Genomic DNA, 20,756 nt, shown 5'->3' with positions numbered 1-20,756 from the left:
ATGCCAGCATGGGGGGTGTCGACCTATCTGATAGGCTACTACCAGGTCCTCCAAAAGACCAGGAAGTAGTATAATACTTTTTTTAACACTTTGTGGACATTGCTACAGTAAATGCTTTCATTCTCCACAAGCAGATGGCCAAAGCAAAAGGTCAAACCCCTCTCTCCCAGTTGGCCTTCCGAGAGTGGCTAGTGTTGGAAATGGCTGAATTGGAGGCCCAAAGCAACCATCACAACCCCCCCCCCCCCATCTAACACACATGCCAAAAGACAAAAAGGAAGAACTGCAAGCATTTCACAAAACACATGGGAGGAAAAAGGGTGAAATGCCAGATCTTCTGTCCAAAATGCCAGATCTTCTGTCCAAAATGCCAGTTTGCTTTTTGTTTCCTGGCAGAGAGAGCGACTGCTTCAAAGACTATCATGACAAGCTACTGTGAAAGTGAAATCTAATCATCTACACCTGGGATGTAAAACGAACACGAATGCCATTTGTAAATAGTTCAGCTTATTTCTATTTTTGCACCTTTTTTAGTGAAGGACACGTGTGTAACCAACTGTGTGTTTTATAAGAAATGTTTATATATTTTAATGTATATCTGTTGCTTTTATATCATTTTTGGAAACAGTTAATTTGTATGTGGGACCAATATATTGGATATGCCTAGGCTAAATGTTCAGGCACTTTGGAGAGGTTGAAAAAAAAACGCTTGGGTATCCCCTGTATGTCCCCCGACACCACCACAATGTTTGAGAGAGGTTGGTGTTGTAGAAATTTAGTTTTTATAGTGAACAATAACTTTTAGGCACATCCAGTGTGCAAAAACAGTGCAATTACCACATTCGGACACTTTGGAGAGGTTGAAAGGACACTTGAATGTACCCTGGATACCCTGTAACACCACCACAATGTTTTAGTGAGGTTGATATGGTAAAAATTGTGTTTTTATACTGAACAAATAGCATTTAGGGATTGCAAATATGTTATAGCACTGGAATTATCTAATTTACAGACATATGCCACTTTGGAGAGGTTTAGTGACACTTTTTTTTCGGACATTGTTCACATGTTGTGGAAGCCATCTGATGCGTTTCCAGCTCTGGGCATCAATAATTCACTTATAGTTTGTCAATGAAAGATGACTTTCAAAATAAACAGTTATTTTGTGTGTACTCGATCTTGTGTATTCTGAACTATGTAACTCCTATCTATCTTCTGATCATTTCCTCATAATTTCCTCAGAACAGGGCTCCGGGCAGCCGAGCGGAAATGGAGGAAAATTAGACTCCCTGCTGACCTGTCATCTTTTCACTCCCTCCTCTCTACATTTTCTTCCTCTGTTTCTGCTGCTAAAGCCACTTTCTACCACTCTAAATTTCAAGCGTCTGCTTCTAACCCTAGGAAGCTCTTTGCCACCTTCTCCTCCCTGCTGAATCCTCCTCCCCCTCCCTCTCTGTGGATGACTTCGTCAACCATTTTGAAAAGAAGGTTGACGACATCCGATCCTCATTTATTAAGTCAAATGAAACCGCTGGTCCTGCTCACACTGCCCTACCCTATGCTTTGACTTCTTTCTCCCCTCTCTCTCCAGATGAAATCTTGCGACTTGTGACGGCCGGCCGCCCAACAACCTGCCCGCTTGACCCTATCCTCTCCTCTCTTCTCCAGACCATTTCCGGAGACCTTCTCCCTTACCTCACCTCGCTCATCAACTCATCCTTGACCACTGGCTATGTCCCTTCCGTCTTCAAGAGAGTTAGAGTTGCACCCCTTCTCAAAATACCTACACTCGATCCCTCCGATGTCAACAACTACAGACCAGTATCCCTTCTTTCTTTTCTCTCCAAAACTCTTGAGCGTGCCGTCTTTAGCCAACACTCTTGCTATCTCTCAGAATGACCTTCTTGATCCAAACCAGTCAGGTTTCAAGACTGGTCATTCAACTGAGACTGCTCTTCTCTGTGTCACAGAGGCTCTCCGCACTGCTAAAGCTAACTCTCTCTCCTCTGCTCTTGTCCTTCTAGACCTGTCTGCTGCCTTTGATACTGTGAACCATCAGATCCTCCTCTCCACCTTCTCAGAGTTGGGCATCTCCGGCACGGCTCACTCTTGGATTGCGTCCTACCTGACCGGTCGCTCCTACCAAGTGGCGTGGCAAGAATCTGTCTCCGCACCACGTGCTCTCACCACTGGTGTCCCCCAGGGCTCAGTTCTAGGCCCTCTCCTATACACCAAGTCACTTGGCTCTGTCATATCCTCACATGGCCTCTCCCATCATTGCTACGCAGACGACACACAACTAATCTTCTCCTTTCCCCCTTCTGATAACCAGGTGGCGAATCGCATCTCTGCATGTCTGGCAGACATATCAGTGTGGATGACGGATCACCACTTCAAGCTGAACCTCGGCAAGACGGAGCTGCTCTTCCTCCCGGGGAAGGACTGCCCGTTCCATGATCTCGCCATCACGGTTGACAACTCTGTTGTGTCCTCCTCCCAGAGTGCAAAGAGCCTTGGCGTGACCCTGGACAACACCCTGTCGTTCTACGCTAACATCAAGGCGGTGACCCGATCCTGTAGGTTCATGCTCTACAACATTCGGAGAGTACGACCCTGCCTTACACAGGAAGCGGCACAGGTCCTAATCCAGGCACGTCTGGATTACTGCAACTCGCTGTTGGCTGGGCACCCTGCCCGTGCCATTAAACCCCTACAACTCATCCAGAATGCCGCAGCCCATCTGGTGTTCAACCTTCCCAAGTTCTCTCACATCACCCCGCTCCTCCGCACACTCCACTGGCTTCCAGTTGAAGCTCGCATCTGCTACAAGACCATGGTGCTTGCCTACGGAGCTGTGAGGGGAACGGCACCTCTGTACCTTCAGGCTCTGATCAGTCCCTACACCCAAACGAGGGCATTGCGTTCATCCACCTCTGGCCTGCTGGCCCCCATACCTCTGCGGAAGCACAGTTCCCGCTCAGCCCAGTCAAAACTGTTCGCTGCTCTGGCACCCCAATGGTGGAACAAGCTCCCTCACAACGCCAGGACAGCGGAGTCACTCACCACCTTCCGGAGACACTTGAAACCCCACCTCTTTAAGGAATACCTGGGATAGGATAAAGTAATCCTTCTACCCCCCCTTACCCCACCCCAAAGAAAGAAATAAAAAAATATATATTGTAAAGTGGTTATCCCACTGGCTATAAGGTGAATGCACCAATTTGTAAGTCGCTCTGGATAAGAGCGTCTGCTAAATGACGTAAATGTAATAATGTCCCAGATGTCTTCTTTCCAAATATACCAAGTTTTGGCATGTCAGAATCATGTAATTACACATGAATAGCAGTTACTTTTGGGTATGTCTATTTAGGCGGAAATCTATATTTTGCCATTTCATTTAAGAGGTTAAAGAGGACTGAAATGTGTTATTTTAAAAAGAGGACAATGTGAAAACACCCTGAGAAGATAAAAACAGCTAATCTACAAATAGGCTAACTTGTAACAATGAATCTTTTTGTCTATATCCTTTTCATGAATTGTGATTTTTGAACATTCTAGTATAGCAGATATTTGGTTTTGTGTGTGTTTTACAAATGTTGGAGTGTGATGAGGCAGGGCTGGTGTCCGGGGCAGCTGACCTGCAGGGCTAAAGGGCACTTCAGTGTCGGACCTGCTGCTGCAGCCTCTCTCCTGCTCAGCTGCCACCGCCACATCGCTCTCCAACAAAAGGACTAACTAAAAGGATCAGTCAATTAGTTTCACAGCCAAGCTTGAAGTAGCCTAGTAGTTGTAGTAAGGGAGATACAATTTCCCTATCAAGCTTGCCCTATTAGCATTTTAATTCCAAGAAAGATGCTTTAGGCTTGTCAACATCTCGTTATGTCATAGATCTCATGATCATGGCGGATTTTAATTTGAACCATTCATGTGTTTCTGAGTCTGAACAATGTGTTACCAACGGAGCTCTGGGTGGATTACGGTTGCAGCTGATCATCTAGCTCCATCAGAGCTGACAGACCGAGAGAGAGAGAGATCAGAAGGGGCCTGTACTGCCCTGCCAATGGACACACCTTCCTGGGCACAAAGGACAATATTGCCACGGATCCCAGGAGATTGCCCCTTGACCCCTCACCAGAAGAACCTCACTGTAATATGACTGAAACAGTAATCACGTAAGACATGGGAGACAAATACACCACTGTGTATTCTCATCTTGGCTGTCAATCAGGCACTGCTGCAATTTGTTCTGGATCAAAAAGGGGCTGAGGTGGTGGGCGTTGCAGGGAGCATGGCAATGGGCGCTATCGGCTTGTTTGGTGCAACATTTTAGAGGCCTCCCATCTTTGCGGTGTAGAGAAATCTTTGCATTTTTAAGCAATTTTCCAGCTATTCTACATATGCTGCCATGGAGCAGAGAGAACATTTTGCAGTTCTAAAGCAATTCCATGCATTTTTCCATGCCTAATGTTGTTATTCTGCTCGAACATAATAACAAAGTCAATACTGCTAAATTCATTGTTTTTGGAATTTACCCTGACTGTCTAGCTTTTATTTTGGTGATTGTTAGTCCTCAAAGATTATATTTAATATATAATAATACATTCATTTGATTTATATAGCGCTTTTCTAGACACCCAAAGCGCTTTACATAGTAAGGGGGAAGCTCACCTCATTCACCACCAATATGTAGCACCCACTTAGGTGATGCATGGCAAGCAGTTTGTGCCAGAACGCTAACTCTCACTCTCACGAGTCGCGGCACAGGGCAAGGGCCAGTGAGACGTGAAACGACCTACCCCAGATCGGAGTCGGGATCAGCCGACCAAAGGCAAGTGGCTATACAAGAAGGCAACTAGAGACGCCGCTGACAGACTAGAGAGTTTGTGAGATGCCGGACATGAGGCCATTTTTTAAACATCTGCGACCCCCCAAAAAATTGTTTCGCTTAGATATGTCAGTCAGGTGGCTAGCTGCTGCCTGCCGGCAGAGACTTGCTGTAACGTTAAAGGGGTTTAGTTAGTGTTAGTCAGAAAAAAGGATTTCAATGGCAGAAAAATCCCTGTGCTGGCACTGTAAGTGGTGCGGAGTTCAGAGAAACGGGCATCCCTGATTATAACCTACAGTTAAATATTAAACCATACAAATGGGAGAGCAGAGTGAACATTCAAACGGCTCATAAGCCCAGCTATCGTCACTGTGGCCAAACCTGCATAAGGACATGAGTGATGCTAAAATAGTAAACAGGGTGCGAGGGGTGGGTCCATCAGCCTTTATGGCCAGAGGTGTGGAACAGGCAAGAGAGCAACAGCTGGCCTGTGTCCAGCCCTTCTCCTGTTTCAGATGAGGTTTCAGGCCCCAGATGGAGCCAGCAGCTGCCCCCGCGTGATAGCAGCACTTCAAACATTTCTGTGACAGCTGCCGAGACACAGAACACTGGTAGCAGTGACTCAGGCAGCTCCACTCTGACACGAGATGGACTACGACTACAACTACTACTACTACTCTCTCCCCCCACATCACAGCACTGGGTTTTATAGCTCATAATAAATACTTTCTAGAGCAACAGCTTGAAAAATGTATGCACTCACTAACTGAAAGTCGCTCTGGATAAGAGCGTCTGCTAAATGACTAAAATGTTTTGTTTTTTTTTATGTACAAAATGGGCATTGATTAATTAAGCCAGTAGCCTGTTCACTAAAAGCTGCCTTTTTACATGCTTTTGACATCACAGGGTTACTCGGTTAGCATGCTGATCGAGCATTGGTACTTTAACACACTTCAACCACCTCCACAAGCTGCAAAGGGAGTGATACAGTCAAATGTGGAATAAGTTACTGCAACTCTGGTTTCCATGTTATGGTTGACCACAATTCTGTCTCTTCCGTTTTCACATAGCTACATATCATATCCACTAAGTAGTAATGAGCACTACAAGGTCATTCCAATATCAGTCATTCGGCAGTGGGGACTTATAAAGAGTCTCCATGGAAGTGTATTTCACTTACAGATGTAGGATCTTACATTTGAGCCAGTTTGCTCCTGCAGGAACATAATCCTGCAACAGGAAATGTGAATTATGTGGATAATAAATTGACATTTTTGTAGGGGGTTGATAAATTTTTCATTAGGGAAAATCAAGTCAAATTTCAAAGTGGAAATTACAAAACTTCAGAAGCCTTTTTAAACCTCAAATTTCCTGCATTGAAGAAAAGTTATCCTGCAACAGGGTGATCAAATTAAGATCCAACATCTGTATCACTCGCCTTCAACAGCCGTGAGTTATTGCTAGGGATGTGCATCTTTCCCTTTGAAGACGATTCAATACATGGGCTCCGATACAGGAATGATACGCTTTAGTTTGAAATGATTCGGTGCGATTCGGTTAGATTAGAGGAACGATTCGGTGCGATTCGGTTCGATGCACTAACATTTGTTGCATAAACATTAATTTGGTATTTCTGGTCCCATATTCATAGCACGCAATGACTACATCAAGCTTGTGACTCTACACATTTGTTGGATACATTATTTACCATTCATTTCTATTCGGCACAAAATTATCTGAAACACAACCAAAACAAACAGCAAATGCATTCAACAAATGTGTAGTCACAAGCTTGATGTAATCATTGCATGCTAGGAATATAGGACACTTTTTTTACTACTTGGGACAAGTGAATTTGTCTCAATACTTTTGGTTCCCTAAAATGGGGGGACTATGTACAAAAAGTGCTGTAATTTCTAAACTGTTCACCTGAAATGGATGAAAATAACCTCAAACTAAAGCAGACAGTCTGCACTTTAACCTCATAGTAATGGTATCATTTCAAATCCAAAGAGCTGGAGTAGGCGCCAAAACAAAAAATGTCACTACCCCAATACATGTGGAGCTCACTGTATGTAGGCACCTGAGCTGAGCCATAAGGGAACATTTTCTGAAATCACCATCACTAATGAGTTTGTCATTTTAACAGATTAAAAAAAGTGTTAGTAATGTATCAATATTCATATTTTTTAATTAGCTATGACATACTGCATTGATTACTGCAATGTTTGGAAAGAGCTCGCAAAAAATGAATTTCACTGTACTAGTGCACGTGACAATAAAACGTGGAACTTGAATATATAGCACATCTTTGGATTTCACCCAATCTCATAATTGAATGGTTTAGACTGTTTGGAAGTTGACTGACTTGGGAGTGAGCTTCTCTTCTTCTCCCGCTGTCCTCGTTATGAAATTATCAACTTTACCCTGTAAAGTTAAGCAAAAGTACCAAAACTATTGCTGACGGTGAACCTGAACAATCAAAATAAAATAAAGAAATAAAATTGAATGTAAACCATGATCAGCATGTATACATTTACATTTGTCATTTAGCAGACGCTCTTATCCAGAGCGACTTACAGTTAGTGAGTGCATACATTTTCATACTGGCACCCCCTGGGAATCGAACCCACAACCCTGGCGTTGCAAGCGCCATGCTCTACCAACTGAGCTACACGGGACCACTATAGCCAGATGAGAGTTGTCTCCCGCGGTAGCTTAGGCTACTTTTATCCCATTAAAACAATTTTCAACAGCGCATTCGATCAAAATAACCTAGCAAATTACATTGGTGGTCACTCAACTAATAAAGCCTAATATTGCGCATTTGAATGCTGAAGGTGACGGGCAGATGTGGAAGATCAGCAATAGGCCTACCTCTCATTGGTCAGTGTGCAGTTTTGACTAGGCTAAATGACTTGTAGATCAATGACTGTCAACACAATTACATGCTTAGTTCGACACTGAAGGAGAGGACGCAGTTGTCACAAAATATTAGGTATTTTCGGAAGGTAGAGAGAAAGTAATTTGAGTAAAACATTTTAGTGAACCGTCGATTCGTAAAGTTTAAATTGATTACCTGACCAATGCAGGCTACATTTGGATCGGTTTGGGGTCCCACAGACCGATGTCTTAAACATTCGAACCGGGGACCGATGCGTATCAGTGAATGATTACATCCCTAGTTATTGCCAGTCAAAGCAGAAGCTGTCCTTCAGTCAACAGCAGGTCCAGCCAACTAGTAGTAGAACACAATGCCGTGTAGTAGAACACAATGCCGTGTAGTAGAACACAATGCCGTGTAGTAGAACACAATGCCGTGTAGTAGAACACAATGCCGTGTAGTAGAACACAATGCCGTGTAGTAGAACACAATGCCGTGTAGTAGAACACAATGCCGTGTAGTAGAACACAATGCTGTATAAGCCTAATAGGTGGCATGTTTAACAACCCCCATCCACCGTATATCCAGCTGTCAAGAAATGACTGTACATGACGAGGAGAAATGAGACAAGACTGACTACCCCCCGCCTCCTCTTCCTTATAGAAGGATGGAGGCCGATTTCAATTTACTGTCCTCGCCCTAAGCATGAGTGTGTGTGCGTGACGGGGAGCAGGGATCCCTTATCTCTACATCCATGGCAAATTTATTGAGGGGGCACCAGGGCATTGATGACCTTGATTGTCAGGTCCCTAGTCCACTCAAACAGCAAGGAAGGTACCAACCAGGAGAGAGGGAAACTTTAACTGGGGGGAGATAGTGGAGAGTGGAAAAGAGAACCTCCCTGGGGCAGTAAAAGATAAATGAGTAGTAGCCTAATACAAATGGGATCAGAAAAAGGCCAATGGATGTCAAACAACATAATAGATAATCCATAAAAATCACAAGTCACGACAGGAGAGCAGAGGTAAAATGTTATGGATGTATTTCAAATAAATTGCTTAAATGTGAATGATGAGCTGCCATTACCGTAAAGCTGTTAGGATGTTTCTCTTTAAGGCTCGGGATCCCCCCCCCCCCCAAGAGTGTAAGCCTGCAGTGTACTTACAGGAGCGGCCTCCTGCTTCCATCACTGAGGGGTTTGTCAGTGTGAGAGAGTGCACAGCTGAACCAAAGACTAGACCACTGTGTGTGGACAAGGCTGGCTAACAAAGACGACCTTTCAGCGCTCAGCAGTTCCTCGCTCTGCTTTTTTTCCCTTCTGTCCATGAACGTGCAGTGCAGTTCCAGATACTCTGACAGAGGGCTGTGACTAATACGTCTCTTTCTGTTCTCACACGTCTGGGAAGGGTGACACTGGCATTCACCTTTGTCCCAGGTGCTGGCATCGCCCAATAGCACGCACGCTGCTCGTGCAATGCCGTACGAGGCAGAGAAAATACACAAGACACTTGTCAGTCCATAATGAACAGAGGCTAATTAATCCTGGCAACACAGAAACCATATTAGACTGGGCTGTAACATTCACTGGGTATCCAGGGCCTGCATGGGTGAGTGACCAGGGAGCTAAAGCAGAGCTAAAGCAGCACCTGCCACTCATACCCAAACTGAGGTCAGGGCCTCAGAGGAGAGGACACAAGTCAAACCAGCAGCACATAAAAGCCTACATTTCGATGGAGAAAACAACATCTTGCTGGCAGTGTTAACCCTATCAGTCAAAAGACCCAAGCAAAAATTGGCTTTACATTAATCTGATTTTCATTTATCTGCATGTCCAGCCTTTCTATTTAGCCTCACAATTAAGTGTTATCCCATTTTATTTTCAGGACCAGGGCTACTAGTAGAAACAATTTGAAATAAACAGTTGCATTCATGAATTTTATTGACAAATGTCAATTTAAAAAAATAAGGTCCGCCAAAGCAAAAACCTGAAAAAAACTGAATATCCAACTAGTCAGTGACAACTGTGTGGAGTTTGGAGTTTGTGACAGCAACTATGTGAGCTTATTACAGTACTATAGACACTATGTCCTGGGATTCCCTATGGTATTCTATGTAGAACAACCCCTTACCTTCTAAGGACTCTTGTGTAGCTTGTGAGTGTCATAAAGCAAAACATGTTACACGCGTTCTTGAGAGTCTCAGCTTTTCAAAGATACACTACATGGTCAAAAGTATGTGGACACTTGCTCGTCGAACACATCCTTCCAAAATCATGGGTATTAATATGGAGTTGGTCCCCCCTTTGCTGCTATAACAGCCTTCACTCTTCTGGTAAAGCTTTCCACTAGATGTTGGAACATTGCTGCGGGGACTTGCTTCCACTCAGCCACAAGAGCATTAGTGAGGTCAGGCACTGATGTTGGGCGATTAGGCCTGGCTCGCAGTCGGCGTTCCAATTAATCCCAAAGGTGTTCGATGGGGTTGAGGTCAGGGCTCTGTGCAGGCCAGTCAAGCTCTTCCACACCGATCTCGACAAACCATTTCTGTATGGACCTCGCTTTGTGCACAGGGGCATTGTCATACTGAAACAGGAGAGGGCCTTCACCAAACTGTTGCCACAAAGTTGGAAGCACAGAATCGTCTAGAATGTCATTGTATGCTGTAGCATTAAGATTTCCCTTCACTCTAACCATAAAAAACAGCCCCAGACCATTATTCCTCGTCCACCAAACTTTACAGTTGGCAATATACATTGGGGCAGGTAGCATTCACCTGGCATCCGCCAAACCCAGATTCGTCCATCGGACTGCCAGATGGAGAAGCGTGATTCATCACTAGTTTCCACTGCTCCAGAGTCCAATGGCGGCGAGCTTTACAGCACTCCAGCCGATGTTTGGCATTGCGCATGGTGATCTTAGGCTTGTGTGCGGCTGCTCGGCCATGGAGACCCATTTCATGAAGCTCCTGACAAACAGTTCTTATGCAGACGTTGCTTCCAGAGGCAGTTTGGAACTCCGTACTGAGTTTTACGCGCTACACCACCCAGCAGTCCCGTTCTGTGAGCTTGTGTGGCCTACCACTACGCGGCCTTGTTGCTTCTAGACATTTCCACTTCACAATAACAGCACTTACAGTTGACCGGGGCAGCTCTAGCAGGGCAGAAATTTGACAAACTGACTTTTTGGGAAGGTGGCATCCTATGATGGTGCCACGTTGAAAGTCACTGAGCTCTTCAGTACTGGCCATTCTACTGCCAATCTTTGTCTATTTAAAAATATATATATTTCACCTTTATTTAACCAGGTAAGCCAGTTGAGAACAAGTTCTCATTTACAACTGCGACCTGGCCAAGATAAAGCAAAGCAGTGCGATAAAAACAACACAGAGTTACATATGGGGTAAAAAACATAAAGTCAAAAATACCACAGAAAATATATATACAGTGTGTGCAAATGTAGCAAGTTATGGAGGTAAGGCAATAAATAGGCTATAGTGCAAAATAATTACAATAGTATTAACACTGGAATGCTAGATGTGCAAGAGATTATGTGCAAATAGAGATACTGGGGTGCAAAAGAGCAAAATAAATAACAATATAGGGATGAGGTAGTTGGGTGGGCTAATTTCAGATGGGCTGTGTACAGGTGCAGTGATCGGTAAGGTGCTCTGACAACTGATGCTTAAAGTTAGTGAGGGAGATAAGAGTCTCCAGCTTCAGAGATTTTTTTAATTCGTTCCAGTCATTGGCAGCAGAGAACTGGAAGGAATGGCGGCCAAAGGAGGTGTTGGCTTTGGGAATGACCAGTGAGATATACCTGCTGGAGCGCAGACTACGGGTGGGTGCTGCTATGGTGACCAATGAGCTAAGATAAGGCGGGGATTTGCCTAGCAGTGATTTATAGATGGCCTGGAGCCAGTGGGTTTGACGACGAACATGTAGTGAGGACCAGCCAACAAGAGCGTACAGGTCACAGTGGTGTGTAGCGTATGGGGCTTTGGAGACAAAACGGATGGCACTGTGATAGACTACATCCAATTTTCTGAGTAGAGTGTTGGAGGCTATTTTGTAAATGACATCGCCGAAGTCAAGGATCGGTAGGATAGTCAGTTTTACGAGGGCATGTTTGGCAGCATGAGTGAAGGAGGCTTTGTTGCGAAATAGGAAGCCGATTCTAGATTTAACTTTGGATTGGAGATTCTTTATGTGAGTCTGGAAGGAGAGTTTACAGTCTAACCAGACACCTAGATATTTGTAGTTGTCCACATACTCTAGGTCAGACCCGTCTAGAGTAGTGATTCTAGTCGGGTGGGCGGGTGCCAGCAGCGTTCGATTGAAAAGCATGCATTTAGTTTTACTAGTGTTTAAGAGCAGTTGGAGGCTACTGAAGGAGTGTTGTATGGCATTGAAGCTCGTTTGGAGGTTTGTTAACACAGTGTCCAATGAAGGGCCAGATGTATACAAAATGGTGTCGTCTGCGTAGAGGTGGATCTGAGAGTCACCAGCAGCAAGAGCGACATCATTGATATACACGGAGAAAAGTGTCGGCCCAAGAATTGAACCCTGTGGCACCCCCATAGAGACTGCCATAGGTCCAGACAACAGGCCCTCCGATTTGACACACTGAACTCTATCTGAGAAGTAGTTGGTGAACCAGGCGAGGCAGTCATTTGAGAAACCAAGGCTATTTATCTATGGAGTCTATGGAGATTGCATGGCGGTGTGCTCGATTTTATACACCTGTCAGCAACAGGTGTGGCTGAAATAGCAGAATCCACTCATTTTAAGGGGTGACCACATAATTTTGGCCATGTAGTGTAGCTTTTAATAGTTTGCACCTCAAACCATTCTGACTATACAGGCATTTGTGTAAAAAAGACCCGGCCCCCTGGCGCCTTCGGGATCCGCCCTTGTCTCACAAACACAGTTCTAGCTCAGCCCCCGCTAACCGACGCAGAAGAAATAGATGAATCCAATGGTACAACCCAAAAGTCTGCGGCTCACGTAATGCTTAAAAAGGGGTTAGAAGTCCTAAATCACACCGGTGCAACGCTGTGACGGGCATGGAATTTTGGATGACTGCAATTGGCCAGCCAAATGACCATAGTCTCCTTAACCAAACGTTCGAATAGTTTAAAAAATATTTTAACACACATTTTCTCCTTTACTCCGCTCCTGAATGCATGTGCTGCCATAGAAATAGAATGAAAAGAACGGGTGTCCCCATTCAAGTCCATGATGGCATAATGGGTGGACTGGCGGCCATTGCGAGTTTACCCATAGGAGCAAAGCTAGGTTGAAGATGACAAAGGTTAAGACAAGGGATTCTAATATCCCATAACTCTTCGCAACAATGGGAACAGCTATGCTAGTTAGCAACTGTGCTGGTCCCAGATTTGTGACAACGTTGTCTTAACCTGTACAGTGAGGGAAAAAAGTATTTGATCCCCTGCTGATTTTGTACGTTTACCCACTGACAAAGAAATGATCAGTCTATAATTTTAATGGTAGGTTTATTTGAACAGTGAGAGACAGAATAACAACATAAAAAACTGAGCTGAGATTAGGAGCACACTCTTGAAGGGAGTGCTCCTAATCTCAGTTTGTTACCTGTATAAAAAGACACCTGTCCACAGAAGCAATCAATCAGATTCCAAACTCTCCACCATGGCCAAGACCAAAGAGCTCTCCAAGGATCTCAGGGACAAGATTGTAGACCTACACAAGGCTGGAATGGGCTACAAGACCATCGCCAAGCAGCTTGGTGAGAAGGTGACAACAGTTGGTGCGATTATTTGCAAATGCAATATCTCACCTCGTGGAGTTGCAATGATCATGAGAACGGTGAGGAATCAGCCCAGAACTACACGGGAGGATCTTGTCAATGATCTCAAGGCAGCTGGGACCATAGTCACCAAGAAAACAATTGGTAACACCCTACGCTGTGAAGGACTGAAATCCTGCAGCGCCCGCAAGGTCCCCCTGCTCTGAAGTTTGCCAATGAACATCTGAATGGGTGAAAGTGTTGTGGTCAGAGGAGACCAAAATCGAGCTCTTTGGCATCAACTCAACTCGCCGTGTTTGGAGGAGGAGGAATGCTGCCTATGACCCGAAGAACACCATCACCACCGTCAAACATGGAGGTGGAAACACTATGCTTTGTGGGTGTTTTTCTGCTAAGGGGACAGGACAACTTCACCACATAAAAGGGACGATGGACGGGGCCATGTAGCGTCAATTCTTGGGTGAGAACCTCCTTCCCTCAGCCAGGGCATTGAAAATCGTGGATGTGTATTCCAGCATGACAACGACCCAAAACACACACCCAAGGCAACAAAGGAGTGGCTCAAGAAGAAGCACATTAAGGTCCTGGAGTGGCCTAGCCAGTCTCCAGACCTTAATCCCATAGAAAATCTGTGGAGGGAGCTGAAGGTTCGAGTTGCCAAACGTCAGCCTCGAAACCTTAATGACTTGGAGAAGATCTGCAAAGAGGAGTGGGACAAAATCCCTCCTGAGATGTGTGCAAACCTTGTGGCCAACTACAAGAAACATCTGACCTATGTGATTGCCAACAAGGGTTTTGCCACCAAGTACTAAGTCATGTTTTGCAGAGGGGTCAAATACTTATTTCCCTCATTAAAATGCAATTCAATTTATAACATTTTTGACATGCGTTTTTCTGGATTTTTTTGTTGTTATTCTGTCTCTCACTGTTCAAATAAACCTACCATTAAAATTATAGACTGATCATGTCTTTGTCATTGGGCAAACATACAAAATCAGCAGGGGATCAAATACTTTTTTCCCTCACTGTATATTTTTTGGCCTAGGAGCAAAGTGGGAAGTAAAAGCAGGAAGTGTACCCTTCAATCTGTGCTTTGATTTGTTGATTCACCTCAACTGACATTACAAAAAATACATTCCATTGTATGACCCACATCAGATATCATATGAATGAACATTCTACATTACCATGGAAATTATTGCATCACAATACCAGGCAGCCATTGCGAGTGTACCCACGAGTTTACCAGTCAAATTGCCAGAGTTAGAGGCATTGTCTCACGTCAGATGGCGTCACTCCTATGCAAAAATCATCCCTCAACCAATCTGTCTTGTAGGACGTGGAACATCTCTAAAAATGTAGATTTTGCTCATCCGCCTAACACAAGTTCCTAATTCTGAAAATCACTCCACTCTCGAAAGCAATGACGCATTAGCTACTACGGCAAACCATGCTTGTTCAGCTGAGCAAACTTGCAACAGCTAGCAGCCTAGTGCAAGCTTGTTTGAATGGCCATATTGTAGCTAGTTACCAGCTTGTTGATTAAGTTGTACGGCACCAAAGTTATGGGACTGTTCTCAGATATCAGCATGTATCTGACTGACTGCTGGCACTGTGCCTCGCTACTTTGTAACATTTGGCCAACACGATGTCGCAGAGAGCGGTCCGCTGTGCTGTAATGTTAGAGCTCTGCGCAATAATAAAGTTAGAAAAGATATCACGAAAACTAGGGCTGGGAATTGCCAGGGACCTCACGTTACGATATTATCACAATACCTTGGTGCCGATACGATATGTATTGCGATTCGATAGTGTGATTTTATTGAGATTCTGTTCCAAACCTATTGCTTACCATATGTCTGCTGTAGAGGGACAAGAGAGAGCCATGAGAAAACAAGTTTTGATCAGTCATGGAAATAAAAGTGCTGAAAGCAAATTGGCTCCCTATTTAAAAAGAAGATGAGAACAAGCTATGAAGGAAAAACACTGGAGTTTTGGTACAGGTACAGCCAACAAGTGCAAAAATATTGCGACAGTCAAAACTATGCATCGTCAAATAATATCCCGATATGTAACTATCGATCCCAACCCCCCCAGTCAGAGGGGTGCCTAGTCAGAGATCATGACCTCCCCGGGAAATCCACTGTAAAGATAATCATACATGGTCCAGTGTGGCGGTGTAGGTAGTGATGTCAAACCCACACTTGAATGCAGCGTTCAGACGCTATCTATGTCAGACACTATCTATGACAACCTCTCTCTCGCAGGGTGCAGAGTTACACCAAGGCCTTTTTCCAGGAGATTTCTAATTGGCAACTTTAAATGACCCCAATAAAACATACAGATACCAGTGTTTATGGTGACATTCAAGCTTACACTGATCCTCTGTACAGGACTGACACATGACTGGAGGAAGAAAACAGAAACTAAAGTATGTTGCAGAGGAAGCTCAGCTTCTGTCTGGGCCTCCCTTCACCAATCTGAAAATAAACAAGCCTTGCCATTTCATGTGGTTTCCCAGACCCACTCTCTGCGTGCTGCAGAACTCAAAAACTTGACTTGCAACCTCTGAGTTTCTATTTCACCTTTGAGCTAAAAAGGCAAGAGCTCTGCTGTGTGTTTGTGCACACATCACCTTGAGATGGTACTGTAGTCGACTTGTTCTCATAGTGATATTGTGCAACAACTCTGTTAGTTCCCTGAAGGCGTTCTAGTGGCAGTTTCTCTGACGTGTACAGTACATCTTGGGAAGTTGATTCTTCTTCCTTCTCTTTAATATAATACCAACTGAGCATGGTTGACTCATTAACAGTGCATGAGGCCAAGCTACAGATAAGGGAGAGACTTATGTCAGGACTTAAATGTTTCCTGTCTCTTTAAAGGTCACCAAGTCATCAGGGGTGGGGTGTTCTGCTGCTATTAGGAAACTGGATTCAATTGCCTTGGCCAAACTACAGTAACACAAATCTAGTAACACTAAAACATCTGTCACAAAGCAGCAAACCAATGGCATGCTGCACTAGTTGTTGTAGTGAAGTAGTGATGAGAAATGTTAGATGGGAGGGGTGGCAAAATATCCACCTACAGTATAATTTTTTTTTTTTTTTATAGTGGTGAGGATGATTAATGTAGGAGTGCATCCAAACAGAAACACATCACAGTCATGCTGTTTAGACAAGCATGTTGGCCTTACCAATTTGATGGCCACATATTCGTTGGTGTAGAGGTTCTTCCCCAGCCGCAGCTCTCCAAAATTGCCACAGCCAATTTTCTTTCCGACTCTGAAGTTTGGGCCAACCATAAGAACCCCAGAGTTGGTCCCTGTACCCCGGACAGTCCTGCTGCCAGCCGCCTTAGACATATTTTTCCCTTCCTCCGTCTCTCCCTTACCCACCTTCTTGTCAAAATCCATAAGCTTGTGATACCCTGGCCTCTCCACGATTACTCCCCGGCCATGCAAATCACAGAGGCACCAAAACAACAAGGACTCTTAGAGGGGAGGGAGGCGATACAAATACAGAGTAAAGGTGTTGTATAGAAATGTGCAGTGTATTAAAAGCCACTTCCACTGGGTTAAACTGCAGCCAAAACACCCAGTATTTCTATCTGGCAATGTTGTACTGCGTGCGCTCTCCTCTTCTTCCTTCTCCTCGTTTATGGAGGTCGACTCCTTTCTTCTCAGTTTCTCCAACTCAAGTATCAGAGTAGCATGTCCCTGCCTGAAGGGGGCAGGTTGTGCTAGCATGCACCCACGCACACACAAACACACACTCATACACAACAAGCACTCGGAATCCCAGCTACTGGATCCACAACGCAGCTTGGCAACTTCCCCCAAAGCCCCTCATTGCTTCCTTCTGGTCAGTCTTTGGTAATACAGCAGACATTCTTCATGTTCCAGTGCCACGGCAGAAGAGGCAATGGTGGAGCCAGTGTCAACAATGATGAGGTACTGCAGTAGAGTCCTGTTCGGTTTAGTTGGATATCTGAAAGACATGCAAACACACACTGAATTAGCCCTTAGGTGTAACCTAAGCTTTTCTAAACCTCATCATCATATCAGTTTTCACTGGTATCATGATTTGTCAGCCTTTGAATAGGATAGCATACATGGAGGTTTCTGTATAACCCTGAGGCCCAGCTTTCCTCCCTCTCCTCCCCTTGGGACCTGTGATGTTGTGGATACTGGTGGAGAGCAGGTAATATCAGCAATATCGGCAGGCAGCTATGCTTTCCTCAGGAAATGCACTTAAACTGATTAATGACTGCCAAAATGCCTCTCCTAATCCACATAGCCTGGGAAACTGATTCACATCATAGAGTAAAGGAGATGCATTGAAATAGAGAGGGGAAGCGACAGGGCTTACCTATAATATCCATGTTAATCATGAAAAAGCATTAGATGTAAAGAAAAATAAAGTAAAACAACATTTACCAACTTAACTTACCCAATAAGCTTCTTACAGTAGTAGTAGTAGAATAAACTAGGCTAACTTACACGAGTAGAATAGGCTAAATGTATGAATGTGTGTGTGTTCCTTCACCTGTGCAAAGAGTGAAAGAATATGCACATGTTCAATCATTGTCTACTTACAGCAACAACACCGGTCAATCAATTAAATGGAAGCCCCTTTACTTGATTCCACTACATGAATCCACAAATTATGAAATATAGAGTACTGAATAAATTCTACTTCCATCTCAGTCATGTAAACATCGAGAAAAAAAGAGGGGGATTTGATTGGAGTTGGGTAGCAAGTGTGGCTAGTTTTAATTGGGAAACCAAATTTCAATCTGACAGTAAAAATAAATATGTATCATTGGTGATGCATCCATCTATCCAATCTACTTTGTTTAACTGACAAACTGAAAAGCCACAGATAAACAGAACATTACACTACAATGACTAGTCACTAAATCCCACTCTGTTATGACCAAACAGTTACCAAATATTATATTGTCACATTATGTTTCACCTGACAAGTTGCCAACAACTGAGAGTAGCAACTGTCTTTGTTTACAATATAGTCATCCTTCAAGCAATATAGCTAAAGATACTAGCTAGCTATAAATAAATAAATATATAATGTAGCTGCAAATGACAACATAGTGATTGAACCATTGCATTGAACCCTTTTGGTAGCCATTTGACAAGGAAAAGAGAATGCATGCCTGGGCGAATGTTTACTTGACGAATTTTTACGAAATGTTGCTTGTTATCAAGCTAACGTTACTGGCCTAACCTCTTATTCTCAATTTCTCTCCAGAGAGTTGAGTCGTTAGCTAGATAACAGTGACATAGACAAACTAGACACTAACGTCTGTAATTAGGTAGCTAGCTAATAAGTGAGCATAAAGTGACAAGCTAAAGATAGTTTCTGTGACGAAGGCAACTCCACTGCGAAAGAAGGCCTCACATCAAGCTAGCGCGCTAATTTAGCTCATTCACGTCCTCTTCGTGCTAGCTAGCCTAGTGGTTCTATGGCACCTGCTGTCAGTTGTGTAGGAAAGGCATCTAGCTAGCTACCTATACGAAGAGAACAATACTTATGATCAATATGTGGTTTCCATCTTTTTCTACTTGTCAACTCCGTAAATACTTCCCTTCAACCGTGGAAAATTCATCAAATCGTTTCAGACTTGCAAACTAGCTATATTTAGCAAGCTAGCGACTATAATCAAGCTGAGCTGCCGCTAGAACTGCAGGTCATTTTGGAAGTGGCAACAGTCGCTGAGATATTGACTTGTCACCAGTTTGTCGTCTTTCTACGCTAGGTTACCACTTTGTAAACTATGCAAATTGTTAGTTAGTTACTGTATTTAGTATGCTCATCGGGTAATAATGGAAAATACCATCGTTTAACGTTACTGATTGCTCCCAAAACACACCGATCAGTCCCGTACAGCTAAGCAAGCTAATGCCAAGTAGAACAAGCTAAAACTGGGCAGCACATCTCATTAATTACATAACCTTAATTTCACATCAATCAAGACACACCCTTCTAATATAGTTAGCTAGCTAAATAGCTATCAAACGTTACGTTAGCAAGATAACATTATACGAGGCTTGTAGCCGTACGTAAAATAAAGTCGAAAGTGCATTTCACCAAAGAAACTGCGTTTGTTTTCAGTTCCCAAACATATCAGCGGGCAACTCCTTAATCTTCACAACCGAAATCCATTTGCAGCTAGCTAACGTTAGCTATAGTTAATTTACGGGTAAATGCCTTCGAAAAATCGCCCCTACTTAAACGTGTATAGTATCATCAAATAAATAATTTTACCTACCTGTATTTTCAAAGTGGATGCATCAACATGTTCACATATTTATGAGATTTAATATCTTCTCCCCTCGCTAGCTAGGGCTTGATGTTGTTGTCTCTTTAAGCCTCCCCAGCCGATAACTAAGTTAGCATTCGATAATTCAGCGTCACCTTCTTCCTCTCCCACCGGCGCTGTCCTCCCGCTTGTAAACTAGCGCACCTCGCTTGAAGAATATGACTAAATTCATACTACAGATCAAGCGACCAGGGAAATAGTCGTGCGTAGATGCCGAGTCAGTTTCCAGCTGTACAATTTACGTAAATGCAAATGCAGAGCTTTTGTGAGCTACTGGTCTGTAATTTGGGAACGCATACCAAAATCATATTCCATGATTTTTAAGAGCATTTATTTGTCTAACTTTGGTGTCTTGAGGGTGCTATCTATATAACCCACTACCACTAGACTTAAAAGTAGGGGAGAGTGGGGTAAGTTGAGTAATTTGTTTCTAGGAAAACATTAGCTCTTGAAAACCCTTCTCAGCAGTTACATTTACCCACGGTTGGCGCCATGTGAACTACAATTCCGACGCTGTGTTTTAACGTTTAGTCAATAATCATAGCTTTCAAACCGGTTTTCGAAACATATATTCCCTATTCTCTGTGTATATCAATGATGTCGCTCTTGCTGCTGGTGACTCTCAGACAGTGGCGGTTTTACACGGAGGCCGGGGGAGGCCCGTGCCTCCCTGGAAATGTCCCTGGCCACCCCTGTGGCCCCCCCGTGCTGACCAAATAAAAAATTATGAATTTATAACTATTTTACACGCGAGCGCCAAAAGCGGAACTAATGCAACGCTCTACACGGCAACGTTCTACACGGGTAAATTAGAGTGGCGCACCCAAAAAGTAGGCTAGTAGGCTATCCTTGCTAGGTCTACACAATGTTGTGATGTTAACCACGTAACTTCATCCGTCTTGGCTGTTGCATCGCGATAACAAAT

At 43.9% G+C, this 20,756-nt stretch overlaps 1 protein-coding gene across 4 annotated transcripts in view; it reads right to left on the bottom strand.

Annotated features, from left to right (window-relative positions):
- The window catches only part of LOC121540285 (casein kinase I-like), a 60,231-nt gene extending 40,264 nt beyond the window's left edge, over positions 1-19,967 (bottom strand). For 2 of the 4 annotated variants that reach the window (XM_045207774.1, XM_045207775.1), the window contains exons 1-2: positions 19,781-19,967; positions 16,686-17,478 (exon numbers count right to left, since the gene is read on the bottom strand). In XM_045207774.1, coding sequence (XP_045063709.1) covers positions 16,686-16,904 — 219 coding nt within the window. In that variant the 5' untranslated portion in view covers positions 16,905-17,478; positions 19,781-19,967. The remainder of the gene's footprint in view (positions 1-16,685; positions 17,479-19,780) is intronic. The other 2 variants (XM_045207776.1, XM_045207777.1) reach the window with 1 other exon arrangement.
- Positions 19,968-20,756: the final 789 nt, after the last annotated feature.

The sequence above is a fragment of the Coregonus clupeaformis genome, chromosome 26, assembly GCF_020615455.1.
Source record: "Coregonus clupeaformis isolate EN_2021a chromosome 26, ASM2061545v1, whole genome shotgun sequence".
Lineage (NCBI taxonomy): Eukaryota > Metazoa > Chordata > Actinopteri > Salmoniformes > Salmonidae > Coregonus > Coregonus clupeaformis.
This window is presented reverse-complemented; position numbering and strand designations above follow the sequence as displayed.